Source organism: Xenopus tropicalis, chromosome 9 (assembly GCF_000004195.4).
Source record: "Xenopus tropicalis strain Nigerian chromosome 9, UCB_Xtro_10.0, whole genome shotgun sequence".
In the NCBI taxonomy this organism is placed as follows: domain Eukaryota; kingdom Metazoa; phylum Chordata; class Amphibia; order Anura; family Pipidae; genus Xenopus; species Xenopus tropicalis.
In genome coordinates this window covers 2,087,913-2,106,501 of record NC_030685.2, presented here as the reverse complement: position 1 = coordinate 2,106,501, position 18,589 = coordinate 2,087,913, and the positions used below count along the sequence as shown (strand labels likewise).

Below are 18,589 nucleotides of genomic sequence, written 5' to 3'. Positions count from 1 at the left end.
TTTTTTTTTTTGGCAGTCAGAAAAAAAAAAATATTGAACATTTTTGTAGTTAAATAAATAAAATTAATGCTTTTTCCAATTTTGGTGAAAATTACATTTCTACTTTGAGAGCAAATTCACTATTTTATCAAAAACTCTCCATAAATAAATAGGAATTCTGGGAAATTTAACCTCTGGAAATTGTACATTTAGAAATCTTTTTTTTTTTTTCTTGAATTCTTCGTTTTGGGTTCAGTTCATAAATTTCAAAAACATTCAACTTTTACCCATAGAGAAATGAACTGATTTATCTTTTTTTGAAAAAAACTGAATCAAAAAGAGACTAAATGAATTTTTGTGAGAACTTACCCTTTATATATAAGCAAAAATTGCACTAGTTTAATATAACTGTCAAAAAATGATGAATTTGCCATTAGCGCTATGTAAATATGGGGCTATTTATCCAATAAATCATTTTTTCATGACGTCTCACAAAGGAAGGAACCACTTCTATGAATCTTCGAGTCTTTAGAGGCAGGTTTCCATGGCAACTGTGTTGGAGTCGATAAAACTCAGTTTTACAGTCGTATCCAAAGAGATAAATACAGATTTATCAGATTCATTCATTCCATAGTTGAACCAATCGGAAACAATCAGAAGCGCAGGTCAACCAATTAGAAGTGTAGGCAGAATGTCGTCGACGTATTGCTCCAACCTCTTAGGTTGTTTACAAACAATTTACATTAAGGAATCTTCCAAGGCCTAAACCATAAGTGCACTAGTGATCACCATTGGGTCCTTTGGGAATGACCCCGCCCACACAGGTTCTGATGACCAAGGGGTGCTGTGGAGATTGTTCTGTCCATCTGCATAGTGGTCCATTTGTGCTGTTGGGGAGTTGTCCTTAAAATGGACCATTGGAAGACCCCCAAGGACAAGCTGAAAGCAACTCTTTTTAGGGAGCAGTCAGTACCTCACTCTGTGTCATGGGCAACTCTTCTAAGTCTTCTTCAAGTCATTGCTTTGGCTTCTTCTTCAGTAGGCGATTCTGAAGTTCTTGCATCATCTGGGGATGCGGGACCCCAAATCTATTGGCAATAGAAAAAAAAGCTATAATACCATATCTATCACATGCAATATTATCCCTTCAGTCTATTATTCTGTCTTACCCAGCATGCCTTGGCATCACTTTCTTGGGCTGCACGGCTAATCCCTCTGTGGGAGGCTTCTCTTCTTTATGGACTTCAGCAGGAGGTGGTGTAGGTTTTGGGTGTAAAGGGGCAATGATTGGAAGCTTCACTGGGAAAACTGGCACTCCCATTGCTAATGGCCTGAAGACGGGAGGAGGAGGTTGCTCGATGGTCTCAGGGTCAGGAAGGGTCTGCCGTGGTCGCTTGCGAATCGAGGTTTTCCTACGTAAAATTACCCTGCTCTTCTGTGCACTCAGGTCCAATGTGTTGTGGGGAAGCTATGCAGGGACACACAGGGGCAAATAGTTAGATTTATGAAGTCACTGAGGGGTTCTGCAACCATTTAAAGGCACAAGCCAACTGGCTGAGTGGTTTCATATGGTCATGGATCTAAGAGGTGACTTCTAATATACTCATGACAGACGTTTTAACGAATCATACGACACTACGACTACGACGGCTTACGACTAAGCACCATTTATAATTTACAGAAAACTCGTGCCTCTCTCTCTGTATATATATATATATATGGAGGCTAGTGCTACAATTGTATGATTATAAATGTACGTACAATAATAATTCTAGGAATACAGATCAGTCGCTTACCAGTGTGCCCTCTTCTTGATCACTGAGTGTCTCCTTTGCCTTCAGATCTCCCCCAACCTCTGACAAGAGGTCGGGATTAGCTACAAGAGACTTTTCAGGGACTGATAAAATTGCTGCTTCCAGATGCTCTCCTTTCTGATTAGTGGACATATGGACAACATCATTACCATCAATGGCATCTTCCTCTGAAGAACATTTCATTTCTGACGAGTTCTTGTCTTCTGAACTCTCGTGATCTGTTGTGATAACAATTCCGACCAACGGTGAGACACTCATGATTCCCAGAGTATCCTTTGTGGCTCTTTCAGAACCACCTCCTCTTGAGAGACTGTCTGGATTGTCCAGTTCAATGGGCTTTACATCTGGTATTAAGATAAATTCAGCTTTAGGTAAGAGATCACTTACACTAACTTCTCCCTCTTCTACTGGTGCATCTTGATCTTCGATATAACCTTTGAAGGAGTGTGTTTGTTCCATGGCAATGGCTTCCATGATGGGTTCTCCCCAATCATGTGACTTCCAAGCAATTACATCTTCTGCTGTGTGACTCTGAGTAACGTTTGTATGAACATCTGATACCACGTATAGTTCTTTCTCTGAGATATTATCATCTAATTTAAGAACATTTCTTTCCTCCTGTGAAGTTTGCTCAGTTTGATCATAAAGCCTTTCTTTTTCATTATCAATAACAAGAGAATTAGCCACTGGGAGAAATAATTCTTCTGATAGGTCCATGAAAATTTCACCTGGTATCACTATGGTTTTTGTTTCTTCTAAGTTATCACTGGGCTGAAGGTTCTCTTCAACTTGTATCTCAGAGTCTCTTTCAATAACTGTTGGTTGATCTTCTGAAGTTGATTTATCTGTCTCTTCAGAAATATTTTCCTCTGAAACACATGGTTGTGACTGGCCTTCTGGTTCTTCTTCCAAAGTAGCCTGTTCCACATAAGTTTCCTTACAATGCTCTGCTGGATAATTTGTAGCAATGTTTGGTAGCACATCTGACAAAAGATTCAATTCTTTCTGTGATCCATGGAAATCTGTTAAGTTATCCGCTGGTGTGATAATGTCTTTCTCTTCTTCTGGGGGATGCTCAATAATGTCTTCTGTTTCATCTTCAATTTGAGAACTAATTGAATTAAGATGTAATTCTTTTGATGGGTCAATAAAATGATCATTTGAAATCTCAATAGATTCCATTGCTTCGGTGGTATTAAGGGTCTTGTCCTCTTGTGTTGAGTTTGTTAGGATTTCTCTTTCATTGACTTCTGTGGGTTGATCTGTTGGTAGACTCTTCTCTTCTAAAATATCTTCTTCTCCAACGAGTGATTGTTCTGATGTGCTTAACGATTGAACTTCTTCTAAAGTGGGCGGCTCTTCATTAACTCTGTTGGACAACATATCCAGCTCATTCTCTGATTCGCTGATGTCTCTTAGGTTGTCCTCTGGTTCGATACTCCCTCCCTTGGGTTCTGATGGTTCTGTGCAATGAGCGTTTATGTAATGATTTTCTTCCTTTTGTAAAATATCTTCTTCTCCAACAAGTTGCTGTGACTGGCCGGGTATAGTAAAATATTGGCTTCCCTCCCCAGTGGTTTCCCTGACATCTTCTGAATGATTCACAGTCATCTCTGTCTGAACATTCAATAACATGTTTATTTCTTTCAGGGATTCCTCCAGGTCTTTTATGTTACTCTCTGTTTCATCTTCCATTGGAGAAATATTTAATTCCATGACATTTTCATCTGATATCACAACGTGTTTTGTTTCTTCCAAGTGATGAGTTGTGTGAAGGGTTTCTTTGTCTTGCACCTCTTTTATTGATTTTAATAGGATGTCCATTTTGCTGATTTCAGTTTGAGGTTCTTTTGAAAATGCTGCAGCTTTCTCTCCATCTTGTTCTTCTTTTCCAACTTGTAATTGGTTTGTCATGGTAAAAATTTGACTTTCTTCTAAAGTAGCCAGTTTATTGGCATCATCTAGTGAGTGAGTCTGAGTAATCTCTGGTTCCACATCTGATAACTCACCCATGACTTTCATTGACTCTCTGAGATCATCAGCTGGTTTGATAATATTAATCTCTTTATGTAAGGGCTGCATAACCCCAACAAGATCACTACCTCTTTCTGTTTCTTCATCACTGAATGGAGACCTGGCTGAACTGAGATGTGATAGGACTCCAACGTTTTCCTTTGATATCACAATGAATTCAGCAGAGGTCTTACAAGTTTCTTCATCTTGTGTTGGAGAAACTGATTTTGGTAAGGTCTCTATTTCTTCTGATGGTTCACCTGTTGAAGCTGTGAAATCAGTTTCTTCTTGAATATGTTCCTCCCCCAGTCGATCTGATGTGATGTTAGATCTATCTTCTTCAGAAAAAGCCACTTCATTACCACTGTTCATAAAATCAAGGTCAACATATGTGTTAAGTAGTTGAGGTTTTGGAATCCAATGTAATTCTTGATGAGTTTCACTAGATCCTGTTGTGTTGGGTAACTTGGCGGTGCACCTTTCTTCTGTATATTCTGCATTTTCTCCAGAAAATGTTGACTGAATTTGACTTGTAAATGTATCTTGTGTTGAGATATCATATGTTCCCCGGCTTTGTTCAACTTTATTGCTATGGTCTATTTGTTCAAAGGATTCTTCCCTCTTACTATCCCTATAAAAATCTACCATTGTCTGAAAATGTATGTCTTCTTCAAAGGTTTGTGACTGAAACTTTTCTACAAGGGAAGAATCATGTAATTCTGTTGCAAGATGTGATATATGTTTGTATATTTCCCCAGCAGAGCCTTCCTCATTCTGTGTTTTGTAAAGTATCTGATCTTTTTCACCTTTACCACTTGTTAAATCCTCCTTTGGAGTAAATGTTTCTTCATTTAATGGGTATGCCTGTAGGTCCTCATCTTCTAGTTGTGGTAAGCTTTGCTCCTTTACAAATATCTCTGTCAAGAAACGGTTTGGCTCTTCAGACTGAGCTACATTTCTTGGTTGGTCTAGTGACAATTTTTGTTGCAACAATTCCATTGACTCTTCATCATTTGATATCACAATGAATTCAGCAGAGATCTTACAAGTCTCTTCATCTTGTGTTGGAGAAACTGATTTTGGTAAGGTCTCTATTTCTTCTGATGGTTCACCTGTTGAAGCTGCAAAATCAGTTTCTTCTTGAATATGTTCTTCTCCATCTGATGTGATGTTAGCTCTATCTTCTTTAGAGAAAGCCACTTCGTTGCCACTGTTCATAAAATCAAGGTCAACATATGTGTTAAGTAGTTGAGGTTTTGGAATCCAATGTAATTCTTGATGAGTTTCACTAGATCCTGTTGTGTTGGGTAACTTGGCGGTGCACCTTTCTTCTGTATATTCTGCATTTTCTCCAGAAAGTATCTGATCTTTTTCACCTTTACCACTTGTTAAATCCTCCTTTGAAGTAAATGCTTCTTCATTTAATGGGTATGCCTGTAGGTCCTCATCTTCTAGTTGTGGCAAGCTTTGCTCCTTTACACATATCTCTGTCAAGAAACGGTTTGCCTCTTCAGACTGAGCTACATTTCTTGGTTGGTCTAGTGACAATTCTTGTTGCAACAATTCCATTGACTCTTCATCATTTGTTTGATCATTGTTCAGTTCAGTCTTTTGTAACTGATCTCTAAGATTCAAACATTCTACCTCCTGAACATTATTTGGCTCATCTTGATTAAGGCTTTTTTCTGCTTCTCTAACTAATATTTCCTCTTCTGTAGGTCCCACTGCTGATAAACTTTCTCTTTCTACTGGCAACTCCTTTGCTTCTTCTATAGAAGGATCACTTTTTTCATTATATATAACATGGGTTAGTTGGTCATTTTCTCCAACACTGGACTCTGCAGGCAACAACGATGTTTGATGTTGACCAGCCAAACATAAGCCTTGCAAGACATCTTTAATAAGATTAGCTGAGAAGGCAATTAGTTGTTCTTCATCTTGTAATTGTTCATTTAGTTTCTGTAATGTGTCAGTGTTTTGCTCCTTAGTTTCCTGCATAGACTCTGTTGTTAACTGAGATGTATCTTCTGGGGTTTGAAGGTCCTTATCATTACCTACTTCCATCTCATATTTATCATACCATATGGTTTGCTTTGATTCTTCTAAGCCTTCTCTTATGTCATCCTGTAATGACCTAGGGATGTAATTGGAATTTCCTTCAATTATTCCATCAATTGGTTCCAACTTTATTTCTCCATAAATCATAGGATGGCCTGCTTGCATCTGAAATGCACCTACATTTAGTTCTTGACATTCATTAGCATGATGGTCACCCATATCAATCCTTGGTTGTTCTGTCTCCAGTCTTTCCAGTCCAGACTCTGCCATCAAGTGACCACTGCCTTTTTCATCTGCAAATTGTCCTTTAGTTTCCAAAGTACAGTCTTCTCCTAACATATCTACCAAACTTAAAACCACGGTTTCTTCTGATAAAGATAAAACTGGAACTTCCAGAGATATGTCTTCAGAGGAAGCAATTTTAAATCTACTGGCCTCTTCATAAGACTCCTCAGCTCCTAAATCTTCCAGGGTAAACAAATTTGTTTTTTCATCATGTAGATGTTCTCCCACTTCAAACATTTCTTTTTGAGCCAAATTAGATTCTGGGGTACTTTGTGAAGTCCACACTGAGGTTATGGGCTCATCTTTTATATCTTCCTCTGGATCATTTTGAAAGGTTCCCTCCGTTAATTTGGTTTCTTTCTTTATATAATCATGGCTGGGGTCTTGCTTATTTGTCCCAGTGTCTGGGCTCTCTGTATATATCATAGAATGGGTAACAAGAATGGATAAATCATCTTTGGGCTCAGTAGTTGACAGAATGTCCACCTCAGCTAATTCTGCATCTGATGGAACTTCTTGGTGGTCTTCCTCCAGACTTAGTCCTTCTCTCTGTGCCGTTACTGCACATTCAGAATCTACTGATGACCCCTCGTATGCGTTACATGAAATGCTTTCCAGACCACTCGTTTCTACATTTCCAGAATTCAGTTCCCGTTTATTGGAGATTTTTTGAGGAGTTGGATCCTCGCTCAGTTCTTCCTTGTTAGTTGCTTTGCCAAGTTGGTATTTGTCATTTGAGAAAAACTCCACTTTTTTTTCCTTGTGTTGATCATATTCTGAGAAAGTGACGCATTTTCTTATCTTTTTGGCTTTAAAATGATCATATTTCATCCCCATGGGCTTTCCATAAGGGCTGAATTCTTCTCTGGGCAGACAAAGATCTCTGATTGGTCCTTCATCATAAGCTTCATTCTCCAAGCCGCTCTTTGCTCTGTTTCGAAGCTCCATCTTAATATTTCGCTCTTCTGTGACTCCTGTAATAGAGAAAAGCCAAAACATATAAATATATATTAATAATCATGTATTTTGTCTTAGATCCATGACTTCCTCAGTAAATTATTTACATTTTATTCCCTGGATGCCCTGGCAACAACTCCAGCTATGTTTATTTCTTGCAAAAATATTTCTCTTGCTGCTTAGTATAAAGTATAAAGGGTAACTAAGAATTTGTAAACTTACATAAAATATGGAGCCAGTTCTATTGAAATCGATTCATAGGAGGGCTCATTTACACCCGCAAATACTGTGACCAAAGTGCAATTTCACTTACTATTGCCCCAGACACAAGTGCAAAACTATTAATGATAGTAACTATTCCTCTTTATGCTTATGTACATAGTCAAGGCTAGGAATATTACAAATCAAGGAAAATGAAGGCCAGTTGGAAACAAAGTCTGTCAGAATAAGCAACATCCTCACCTGCATGAACTGCGTCTGTTTGTTCAGAGTCCCTCTCAGGAGAGGGGTCCCCTTCCTCTGATCCTGATGGTGGATCCCTTTCCTGTAGTCCTGATGGGAGGTCCCTTTCCTCTAGTCCTGATTGTGGATCCTCTTCCTCTAGTCCTGATGGTGGGTCCCTTTCTTCTAGTCCTGATGGTGGGTCCCTTTCTTCTAGTCCTGATGGTGGGTCCCTTTCTTCTAGTACTGATGGTGGGTCCCTTTCCTCTAGTCCTGATGGTGGATCCCTTTCCTCTAGTCCTGATAGTGGAACCAAAACTGTGTTGTCTTCAAGGGGTGTGAGGTGTTCATTTATCTAAAAGCAGAGGCCCAGTGGCACATCATTAAGGTGCAAAATGGCAGCAGATGTTGTCTAAGTCTAAGGACGGTTGGAGAACCATTCACCAGATTACTAGTAATGAAGTAGAGTACAGGGAAGAGCGACTAAGCTGATAAAGGGAATGGGCTCAGTTATGGGGAAAGGCTGGCCCAGTTGGGATTGGTTACACTGGGGGGCAGTTAAGGGGGGGTCACTATATATAAATATATAAGGGGGGGCAGTAATGAAATAGAGAAAGTACAGGGAAGAGCGACTAAGCTGATAAAGGGAATGGGCTCAGTTATGGGGAAAGGCTGGCCCAGTTGGGATTGGTTACACTGGGGGGCAGTTAAGGGGGGGTCACTATATATAAATATATAAGGGGGGGCAGTAATGAAATAGAGAAAGTACAGGGAAGAGCGACTAAGCTGATAAAGGGAATGGGCTCAGTTATGGGGAAAGGCTGGCCCAGTTGGGATTGGTTACACTGGGGAAGGGGCAGTTAAGGGGGGGGGGGTCACTATATATAAATATATAAGGGGGGGCAGTAATGAAATAGAGAAAGTACAGGGAAGAGCGACTAAGCTGATAAAGGGAATGGGCTCAGTTATGGGGAAAGGCTGGCCCAGTTGGGATTGGTTACACTGGGGGCAGTTAAGGGGGGGTCACTATATATAAATATATAAGGGGGGGCAGTAATGAAATAGAGAAAGTACAGGGAAGAGCGACTAAGCTGATAAAGGGAATGGGCTCAGTTATGGGGAAAGGCTGGCCCAGTTGGGATTGGTTACACTGGGGGGCAGTTAAGGGGGGGTCACTATATATAAATATATAAGGGGGGGCAGTAATGAAATAGAGAAAGTACAGGGAAGAGCGACTAAGCTGATAAAGGGAATGGGCTCAGTTATGGGGAAAGGCTGGCCCAGTTGGGATTGGTTACACTGGGGAAGGGGCAGTTAAGGGGGGGGTCACTATATATAAATATATAAGGGGGGGCAGTAATGAAATAGAGAAAGTACAGGGAAGAGCGACTAAGCTGATAAAGGGAATGGGCTCAGTTATGGGGAAAGGCTGGCCCAGTTGGGATTGGTTACACTGGGGAAGGGGCAGTTAAGGGGGGGGGGTCACTATATATAAATATATAAGGGGGGGCAGTAATGAAATAGAGAAAGTACAGGGAAGAGCAACTAAGCTGATAAAGGGAATGGGCTCAGTTATGGGGAAAGGCTGGCCCAGTTGGGATTGGTTACACTGGGGGGGGGGGGGGCAGTTAAGGGGGGGTCACTATATATAAATATATAAGGGGGGGCAGTAATGAAATAGAGAAAGTACAGGGAAGAGCGACTAAGCTGATAAAGGGAATGGGCTCAGTTATGGGGAAAGGCTGGCCCAGTTGGGATTGGTTACACTGGGGGGGGGGGGGGCAGTTAAGGGGGGGTCACTATATATAAATATATAAGGGGGGGCAGTAATGAAATAGAGAAAGTACAGGGAAGAGCGACTAAGCTGATAAAGGGAATGGGCTCAGTTATGGGGAAAGGCTGGCCCAGTTGGGATTGGTTACACTGGGGGGGGGGGGCAGTTAAGGGGGGGTCACTATAAATATATAAGGGGGGGCAAGTTGGGATTGGTTAAGCTGGAGGAATGGTGCTTAAAGGAGAAGCTAAATGTACAATTTACCCAAGAGAAAGCTAATAGGAATGAATAACACAGTTCCCTAATACACAGTATGTACCATTGGTAGAGAGTCACAGTTGGCATTTACCTTGGTGCCGTGGGTATCGGCCCCTTGCCCATTAGTCGGCGCAGGGGTCTCGGAGCTGTGGGTCGGCTGGGGTGGAGCGGTGCCGAGGGCCACGTGCCTCTGGGCATTCCTTTCATGCTGACGACTTGGTGGGGGGGCTCCAAATATCTGTGCAGTTACAGTTCCCAGGTAATTCTGTGGGGGGGGGGGAAACAGAACTCTAGGGTCACTTCCCTTCAGTATCTCCTGGGTGGCACCCCACCCTATGCCCTACTGAGTGGCACCCCGCCCTATGCACTACTGAGTGGCACCCCGCCCTATGCACTACTGAGTGGCACCCCGCCCTATGCCCTACTGAGTGGCACCCCATCCTATGCCCTACTGAGTGGCACCCCACCCTATGCACTACTGAGTGGCACCCCGCCCTATGCACTACTGAGTGGCACCCCGCCCTATGCACTACTGAGTGGCACCCGCCCTATGCACTACTGAGTGGCACCCCACCCAATGCACTACTGAGTGGCACCCCGCCCTATGCACTACTGAGTGGCACCCCGCCCTATGCACTACTGAGTGGCACCCCACCCAATGCACTACTGAGTGGCACCCCGCCCTATGCACTACTGAGTGGCACCCCGCCCTATGCACTACTGAGTGGCACCCCACCCAATGCACTACTGAGTGGCACCCCACCCTATGCACTACTGAGTGGCACCCAGGGGGGCCCCGGGGAGGAGGAGACCTGCTCCTATGTAAATATATATAATAACGTCACAATACTGATATCAGCCAGTAAATGTCTCTTGTTGCAAATATTCCTGTCCAGCCGGCTACATGTTCCATCAAGCTTTGTTATTGGTGGGTTTCATGTCTGTATCCCCCTCTATCCCTGACTGTACCTCCCTGTATCCCCCTCTATTCCTGACTGTACCTCCCTGTATCCCCCTCTATTCCTGACTGTACCTCCCTGTATCCCCCTGTATTCCTGACTGTACCTCCCTGTATCCCCCTCTATTCCTGACTGTACCTCCCTGTATCCCCCTCTATTCCTGACTGTACCTCCCTGTATCCCCCTCTATTCCTGACTGTACCGCCCTGTATCCCCCTCTATTCCTGACTGTACCTCCCTGTATCCCCCTCTATTCCTGACTGTACCTCCCTGTATCCCCCTCTATTCCTGACTGTACCTCCCTGTATCCCCCTCTATTCCTGACTGTACCTCCCTGTATCCCCCTCTATTCCTGACTGTACCTCCCTGTATCCCCCTCTATTCCTGACTGTACCTCCCTGTATCCCCCTCTATTCCTGACTGTACCTCCCTGTATCCCCCTCTATTCCTGACTGTACCTCCCTGTATCCCCCTCTATCCCTGACTGTACCTCCCTGTATCCCCCTCTATCCCTGACTGTACCTCCCTGTATCCCCCTCTATTCCTGACTGTACCTCCCTGTATCCCCCTCTATTCCTGACTGTAGCTCCCTGTATCCCCCTCTATTCCTGACTGTACCTCCCTGTATCCCCCTCTATTCCTGACTGTAGCTCCCTCTATTCCTGACTGTACCTCCCTGTATCCCCCTCTATTCCTGGCTGTAACTCCCTCTATCCCTGACTGTACCTCCCTGTATCCCCCTGTATTCCTGACTGTACCTCCCTGTATCCCCCTCTATTCCTGACTGTACCTCCCTGTATCCCCCTCTATTCCTGACTGTACCTCCCTGTATCCCCTCTATTCCTGACTGCACCTCCCTGTATCCCCTCTATTCCTGACTGTACCTCCCTGTATCCCCCTCTATCCCTGACTGTACCTCCCTGTATCCCCCTCTATTCCTGACTGTACCTCCCTGTATCCCCCTCTATTCCTGACTGTACCTCCCTGTATCCCCCTCTATTCCTGACTGTACCTCCCTGTATCCCCCTCTATTCCTGACTGTACCTCCCTGTATCCCCCTCTATTCCTGACTGTACCTCCCTGTATCCCCCTCTATTCCTGACTGTACCTCCCTGTATCCCCCTCTATTCCTGACTGTACCTCCCTCTATTCCTGACTGTACCTCCCTGTATCCCCTCTATTCCTGACTGTATCCCCCTCTATTCCTGACTGTACCTCCCTGTATCCCCTCTATTCCTGACTGTACCTCCCTGTATCCCCCTCTATTCCTGACTGTACCTCCCTGTATCCCCCTCTATCCCTGACTGTACCTCCCTGTATCCCCCTCTATCCCTGACTGTACCTCCCTGTATCCCCCTCTATTCCTGACTGTACCTCCCTGTATCCCCCTCTATTCCTGACTGTAGCTCCCTGTATCCCCCTCTGTTCCTGACTGTACCTCCCTGTATCCCCCTCTATTCCTGACTGTAACTCCCTCTATCCCTGACTGTACCTCCCTGTATCCCCCTGTATTCCTGACTGTACCTCCCTGTATCCCCTCTATTCCTGACTGTACCTCCCTGTATCCCCCTCTATTCCTGACTGTACCTCCCTGTATCCCCCTCTATTCCTGACTGCACCTCCCTGTATCCCCCTCTATTCCTGACTGTACCTCCCTGTATCCCCCTCTATCCCTGACTGTACCTCCCTGTATCCCCCTCTATTCCTGACTGTACCTCCCTGTATCCCCCTCTATTCCTGACTGACAAAGAAAATGATCATTGGTGTATGTTATAAACCACCCCGTATAGATGAGGGGGATGAGGCCCAGCTATTGTTGCAAATGGAGGAGGCTTCAAAACTGGGTCAAGTTGTTGTTATGGGGGACTTTAATTATCCGGACATTGACTGGAGTAATGGGGTGGCTAAGTCAGAAAAAGCTAGTAGGTTTGTAAATATGCTAAATGGCAACTTTTTATTTCAGGCGGTTCAAGAACCCACTAGGAATGACGCTATTTTGGACCTGGTGATTTCTAATAATAATGAACTTATCTCTAACATTTGTGTGGGTGAGCATTTGGGGAACAGTGATCCCAACATGGTCTCCTTTGAGATAATGCTGCAGAGACAGCTCTATAAGGGGGTAACTAAACGCTCAGACGTGCAGCCTGTGCCAGTATAAGGGCATCTCTGCAATGTGTCAACTGGGAAAGGCTTTTCATGGGGTTAGGCACAGAAGGAAAATGGAACATCTTTAAAACATTGCTTTGTAGGTATACGCAACAGTATATCCCCCTTGTAAGCAAGGAGAGGCATCGCAAAGCAAAACCTTTATGGCTGAATAAAAGTGTTATTGTCGAGGTTGGTAAGAAAAAACGTGCTTTTAGGGCATTCAAGTTAGCTGGGACAGCGGAAACTTTCATCAGGTACAAGGAAGCAAATAAAGCAGCAAAAAAGCTATCAGGCAGCTAAAATAGAGATGGAAAGGGATATTGCAGCTAGGAGTAAAAAGAATCCAAAATTATTTTTTAATTATGTGAATAGTAAAAAAATGAAGCAAGAAGGGGTGGGAACTTTATTATCACGGGGGGGTACGTTGGTTGATGAGAACGGGGAAAAAGCTGAAATTTTGAACTCTTATTTTTCATCTGTCTATACATCTGAGGAGCCAGATAATGAAGGCTTCCCTTGTAATATGCCCAGTTCTAGTAATTTAGCTACTGGCGCATGGGTCACTCGGGAGGAAATTCAAAAGAGACTTGAACATGTAAAGGTAAACAAAGGTCCAGGGCCGGATGGGATTCATCCCAGGGTATTAAATGAGCTGAGCGCTGTGATTGCCAAACCTCTTCACTTAATTTTTCAGGATTCATTGAGGTCTGGCATGGTGCCAAGAGACTGGCGGATTGCTAATGTGGTGCCGTTATTTAAAAAGGGATCCCGTTCTCAGCCTGAAAACTATAGGCCTGTTAGTCTGACATCAGTAGTAGGAAAACTTTTGGAAGGGGTAATAAGGGATAGGGTACTTGAATACATTGCAGTTCACAATACTATTAGTTTGTGCCGCATGGTTTTATGGGTAACAGATCTTGCCAGACTAATTTAGTTGCCTTTTATGAGGAGGTGAGTAGGAACCTTGATGCTGGAATGGCAGTGGATGGGATCTACTTGGACTTTGCTAAAGCGTTTGATACAGTACCTCACAGAAGGTTAATGATCAAATTAAGGAATATTGGCCTAGAACATAATATTTGTAATTGGATAAAGAACTGGCTGAAGGATAGAGTACAAAGAGTGGGGGGAAATGGAACATTTTCTAATTGGACCAGTGTGGTTAGTGGAGTACCGCAGGGGTCAGTCCTTGGGCCTTTGCTTTTTAACTTGTTTATTAATGACCTGGAGGGGGGCATAGACAGTACTGTTTCTATTTTTGCTGATGACACTAAATTGTGCAAAACTATAAGTTCCATGCAGGATGTGCCGCTTTGCAGAGCGATTTGACTGGGAAACTGGGCAGCAAACTGGGAAATGAGGTTCAATGTTGATAAGTGCAAAGTTATGCACTTTGGTAGAAATAATATAAACGCAAACTATCTACTGAATGGGAGTGTGTTGGGGGTTTCCTTAATGGAGAAGGATCTAGGGGTTTTTGTTGATAACAAGTTGTCTAATTCCAGGCAGTGTCATTCTGTGGCTACTAAAGCAAATAAAGTGCTGTCTTGTATAAAAAAGGGCATTGACTCAAGGGATGAGAACATAATTTTGCCCCTTTATAGGTCCCTGGTAAGGCCTCACCTTGAGTATGCAGTGCAGTTTTGGGCTCCAGTCCTTAAGAAGGATATTAATGAGCTGGAGAGAGTGCAGAGACTGCAACTAAACTGGTTAAGGGGATGGAAGGGTTAAACTATGAGGTGAGACTGTCAGGGTTGGGGTTGTTCTCTCTGGAAAAGAGGTGCTTGCGAGGGGACATGATTACTCTGTACAAGTACATTAGAGGGGATTATAGGCAGTTGGGGGATGTTCTTTTTTCCCATAAAAACAATCAACGCACCAGAGGTCACCCCTTTAGATTAGAGGAACGGAGCTTCCATTTGAAGCAGCGTAGGGGGTTCCTCAGGGTGAGGGCAGTGAGGTTGGGGAATGCCCTTCCTAGAGATGGGGTAATGGCAGATTCTGTTAATGCCTTTAAGAGGGGCCTGGATGAGTTCTTGATCAATCAGAATATCCAAGGCTATTGTGATACTAATATCTACAGTTAGTACTAGTGGTTGTATTTATAGTTTATGTATGTGAGTGTATAGATTGGTAGGTGGGGGTTAGGTGTGCTGGGTTTACTTGGATGGGTTGAACTTGATGGACACAGGTCTTTTTTCAACCCTATGTAACTATGTAACTATGTAACTATGTACCTCCCTGTATCCCCCTCTATTCCTGACTGTACCTCCCTGTATCCCCCTCTATTCCTGACTGTACCTCCCTGTATCCCCCTCTATTCCTGACTGTACCTCCCTGTATCCCCCTCTATTCCTGACTGTAGCTCCCTCTATTCCTGACTGTACCTCCCTGTATCCCCCTCTATTCCTGACTGTAACTCCCTCTATCCCTGACTGTACCTCCCTGTATCCCCCTCGATCCCTGACTGTACCTCCCTGTATTCCCCTCGATCCCTGACTGTACCTCCCTGTATTCCCCTCGATCCCTGACTGTACCGCCCTGTATCCCCCTCTATCCCTGACTGTACCTCCCTGTATCCCCCTCTATCCCTGACTGTACCTCCCTGTATCCCCCTCTATCCCTGACTGTACCTCCCTGTATCCCCCTCTATCCCTGACTGTACCTCCCTGTATCCCCCTCTATCCCTGACTGTACCTCCCTGTATCCCCCTCTATCCCTGACTGTACCTCCCTGTATCCTCCTCTATTCCTGACTGTACCTCCCTGTATCCCCCTCTATCCCTGACTGTACCTCCCTGTATCCCCCTCTATCCCTGACTGTACCTCCCTGTATCCCCCTCTATCCCTGACTGTACCTCCCTGTATCCCCCTCTATTCCTGACTGTACCTCCCTGTATCCCCCTCTATCCCTGACTGTACCGCCCTGTATCCCCCTTTCTCCCTGACTGTACCTCCCTGTATCCCCCTCTATCCCTGACTGTACCTCCCTGTATCCCCCTCTATTCCTGACTGTACCTCCCTGTATCCCCCTCAATTCCTGACTGTACCGCCCTGTATCCCCCTCTATCCCTGACTGTACCTCCCTGTATCCCCCTCTATCCCTGACTGTACCTCCCTGTATCCCCTCTATCCCTGACTGTACCTCCCTGTATCCCCCTCTATCCCTGACTGTACCTCCCTGTATCCTCCTCTATTCCTGACTGTACCTCCCTGTATCCCCCTCTATCCCTGACTGTACCTCCCTGTATCCCCCTCTATCCCTGACTGTACCTCCCTGTATCCCCCTCTATCCCTGACTGTACCTCCCTGTATCCCCCTCTATTCCTGACTGTACCTCCCTGTATCCCCCTCTATCCCTGACTGTACCTCCCTGTATCCCCCTCTATCCCTGACTGTGCCTCCCTGTATCCCCCTCTATCCCTGACTGTACCTCCCTGTATCCCCCTCTATCCCTGACTGTACCTCCCTGTATCCCACTCTATTCCTGACTGTACCTCCCTGTATCCCCCTCTATCCCTGACTGTACCGCCCTGTATCCCCCTTTCTCCCTGACTGTACCGCCCTGTATCCCCCTCTATCCCTGACTGTACCTCCCTGTATCCCACTCTATTCCTGACTGTACCTCCCTGTATCCCCCTCTATCCCTGACTGTACCGCCCTGTATCCCCCTTTCTCCCTGACTGTACCTCCCTGTATCCCACTCTATTCCTGACTGTACCTCCCTGTATCCCACTCTATTCCTGACTGTACCTCCCTGTATCCCACTCTATCCCTGACTGTACCTCCCTGTATCCCACTCTATTCCTGACTGTACCTCCCTGTATCCCACTCTATCCCTGACTGTACCTCCCTGTATCCCACTCTATTCCTGACTGTACCTCCCTGTATCCCACTCTATCCCTGACTGTACCTCCCTGTATCCCACTCTATTCCTGACTGTACCTCCCTGTATCCCCCTTTCTCCCTGACTGTACCGCCCTGTATCCCCCTCTATCCCTGACTGTACCTCCCTGTATCCCACTCTATTCCTGACTGTACCTCCCTGTATCCCCCTCTATCCCTGACTGTACCGCCCTGTATCCCCCTTTCTCCCTGACTGTACCGCCCTGTATCCCCCTCTATCCCTGACTGTACCTCCCTGTATCCCACTCTATTCCTGACTGTACCTCCCTGTATCCCCCTCTATCCCTGACTGTACCGCCCTGTATCCCCCTTTCTCCCTGACTGTACCTCCCTGTATCCCACTCTATTCCTGACTGTACCTCCCTGTATCCCCCTCTATCCCTGACTGTACCGCCCTGTATCCCCCTTTCTCCCTGACTGTACCGCCCTGTATCCCCCTCTATTCCTGACTGTACCTCCCTGTATCCCCCTCTATCCCTGACTGTACCGCCCTGTATCCCCCTTTCTCCCTGACTGTACCGCCCTGTATCCCCCTCTATTCCTGACTGTACCTCCCTGTATCCCCCTCTATTCCTGACTGTACCTCCCTGTATCCCCCTCTATTCCTGACTGTACCTCCCTGTATCCCCCTCTATCCCTGACTGTACCGCCCTGTATCCCCCTTTCTCCCTGACTGTACCTCCCTGTATCCCCCTCTATTCCCACAGGGGGTACATTTAGAGCCCTGCCTGGTATTTCCCCGTTGGTACAATTGCTTGCTCTCCTGCCCCCCCCCCTTACTGGGGGTCCCACACACAGGACCATTGCCCTTTGGGAGTGTTATTCCTGCACTCTGGCACTCTCTCCCCCTACTCTCTCTGCTCCCTGACCAGGTTGTGGCTCTATTTCTGACCCCCTTTCAGTCCCAGTAACTTCCCCCGCGCCCCCATATTGGGGGTCAGACTCACCAGAGCGCTCTGCAGCGCCTCGTACACCCGGGGGAGATGTCTCTGTAAGAGCTCCATGTCTCTCTGAGCTCCGTCGCTGCCGTCTCTCTCTGTCTCTCTGCTTCTCCTTCCACTCAAGCTGTCACGGGAAGTGGCCCAAACCCACAAGCTGTGTGACAGAGCGGTACCGAGTATCCCCAATGTGTGCAACAAAACTTCCTCTTCTGTGTAACCCCTTCCCTTCCAGTCAATCCTGCCGCTCTCGCAGGGTATAATATCCAGTTATAGGAAGAGACCCCTGTGAGACCCCCAGGTCCAACTCTAACGTGACACTCGCAGGAACAGACGCACAAGAGTGAAGCAAAAGTCTATGACCAACTGCAACGTCGCTTGGGTGAATTCCACCTGCAAAGTCCTAACTGACTATAAGGCGCCCTCCCCACAAGGGGTTAAGTCCGCAGCGAGTCTGTAGCTGCTATTTCTGCCTTTCCATTCGCTGTACCGGAATCTTCTGCGCTTCTCTAGCGGATATATTGGGAAGCGGATCAATAGCAATTACTGACCCACTCAGAACCCTCCCTTGGTATCACTCAGCCTGTGGTTCCGCCCAGCAGGGAGAGCGGCGGTGCTGCCATACTGACTGACCCCATAGGAAACCCATTAACCCACTCAGTTCCAATGCAATGGGTCGGTTCTCTCTGTTGTTGCCTCGGGTTAAATACCCATGATGCTTTGCCTTCTGTTTGGTTTGTTCGTTACAGGAAGCGGTTAAATGGTCCGGCCTCTGTTGCTGTAAAAAATATTATGTTTAGATCTGACCACAAACCCGAAAGAACTTGCCCCATAGTTGCAATGTACTGAGCATTCTGATTGGCCAGCCCTGATCTGCTGCATGGGGGGGGCAGATGGAAAATGGGAGGTTCCGTGGCAGGATGGGTGATATTTAGGGGCACATCTGTATATACCCCTGATGGGTAACTAGCTATCAGGGTGCTGGCTGCAGGCTCTATGGCTTTCTATGCTGCCATGCAGCGGAGGTTTATTTATTTAGTTCAAGCTTCAATCTTTT

General features: G+C 45.5%; 2 protein-coding genes across 2 annotated transcripts; both read right to left on the bottom strand.

The window, feature by feature from the left end:
- Window positions 1-327: 327 nt before the first annotated feature.
- On the bottom strand, window positions 328-5,868 carry LOC101734336. Its single transcript, XM_004919770.3, has 3 exons — window positions 1,776-5,868; window positions 1,149-1,447; window positions 328-1,067 (listed from the first exon to the last, which is right to left on the bottom strand). Exons 1-3 carry the CDS (start codon window positions 5,802-5,804, stop codon window positions 995-997), a joined length of 4,401 nt encoding a protein of 1,466 aa, XP_004919827.3. The 5' UTR covers window positions 5,805-5,868; the 3' UTR covers window positions 328-994.
- Window positions 5,816-18,372, bottom strand: LOC101734787. The gene is made up of 5 exons (XM_031893305.1): window positions 17,542-18,372; window positions 9,671-9,844; window positions 7,569-7,902; window positions 5,865-7,123; window positions 5,816-5,833 (listed from the first exon to the last, which is right to left on the bottom strand). The coding sequence occupies exons 1-5, from the start codon at window positions 17,596-17,598 to the stop codon at window positions 5,816-5,818; spliced, it is 1,842 nt and encodes a 613-aa protein (XP_031749165.1). The 5' UTR covers window positions 17,599-18,372.
- Window positions 18,373-18,589: the final 217 nt, after the last annotated feature.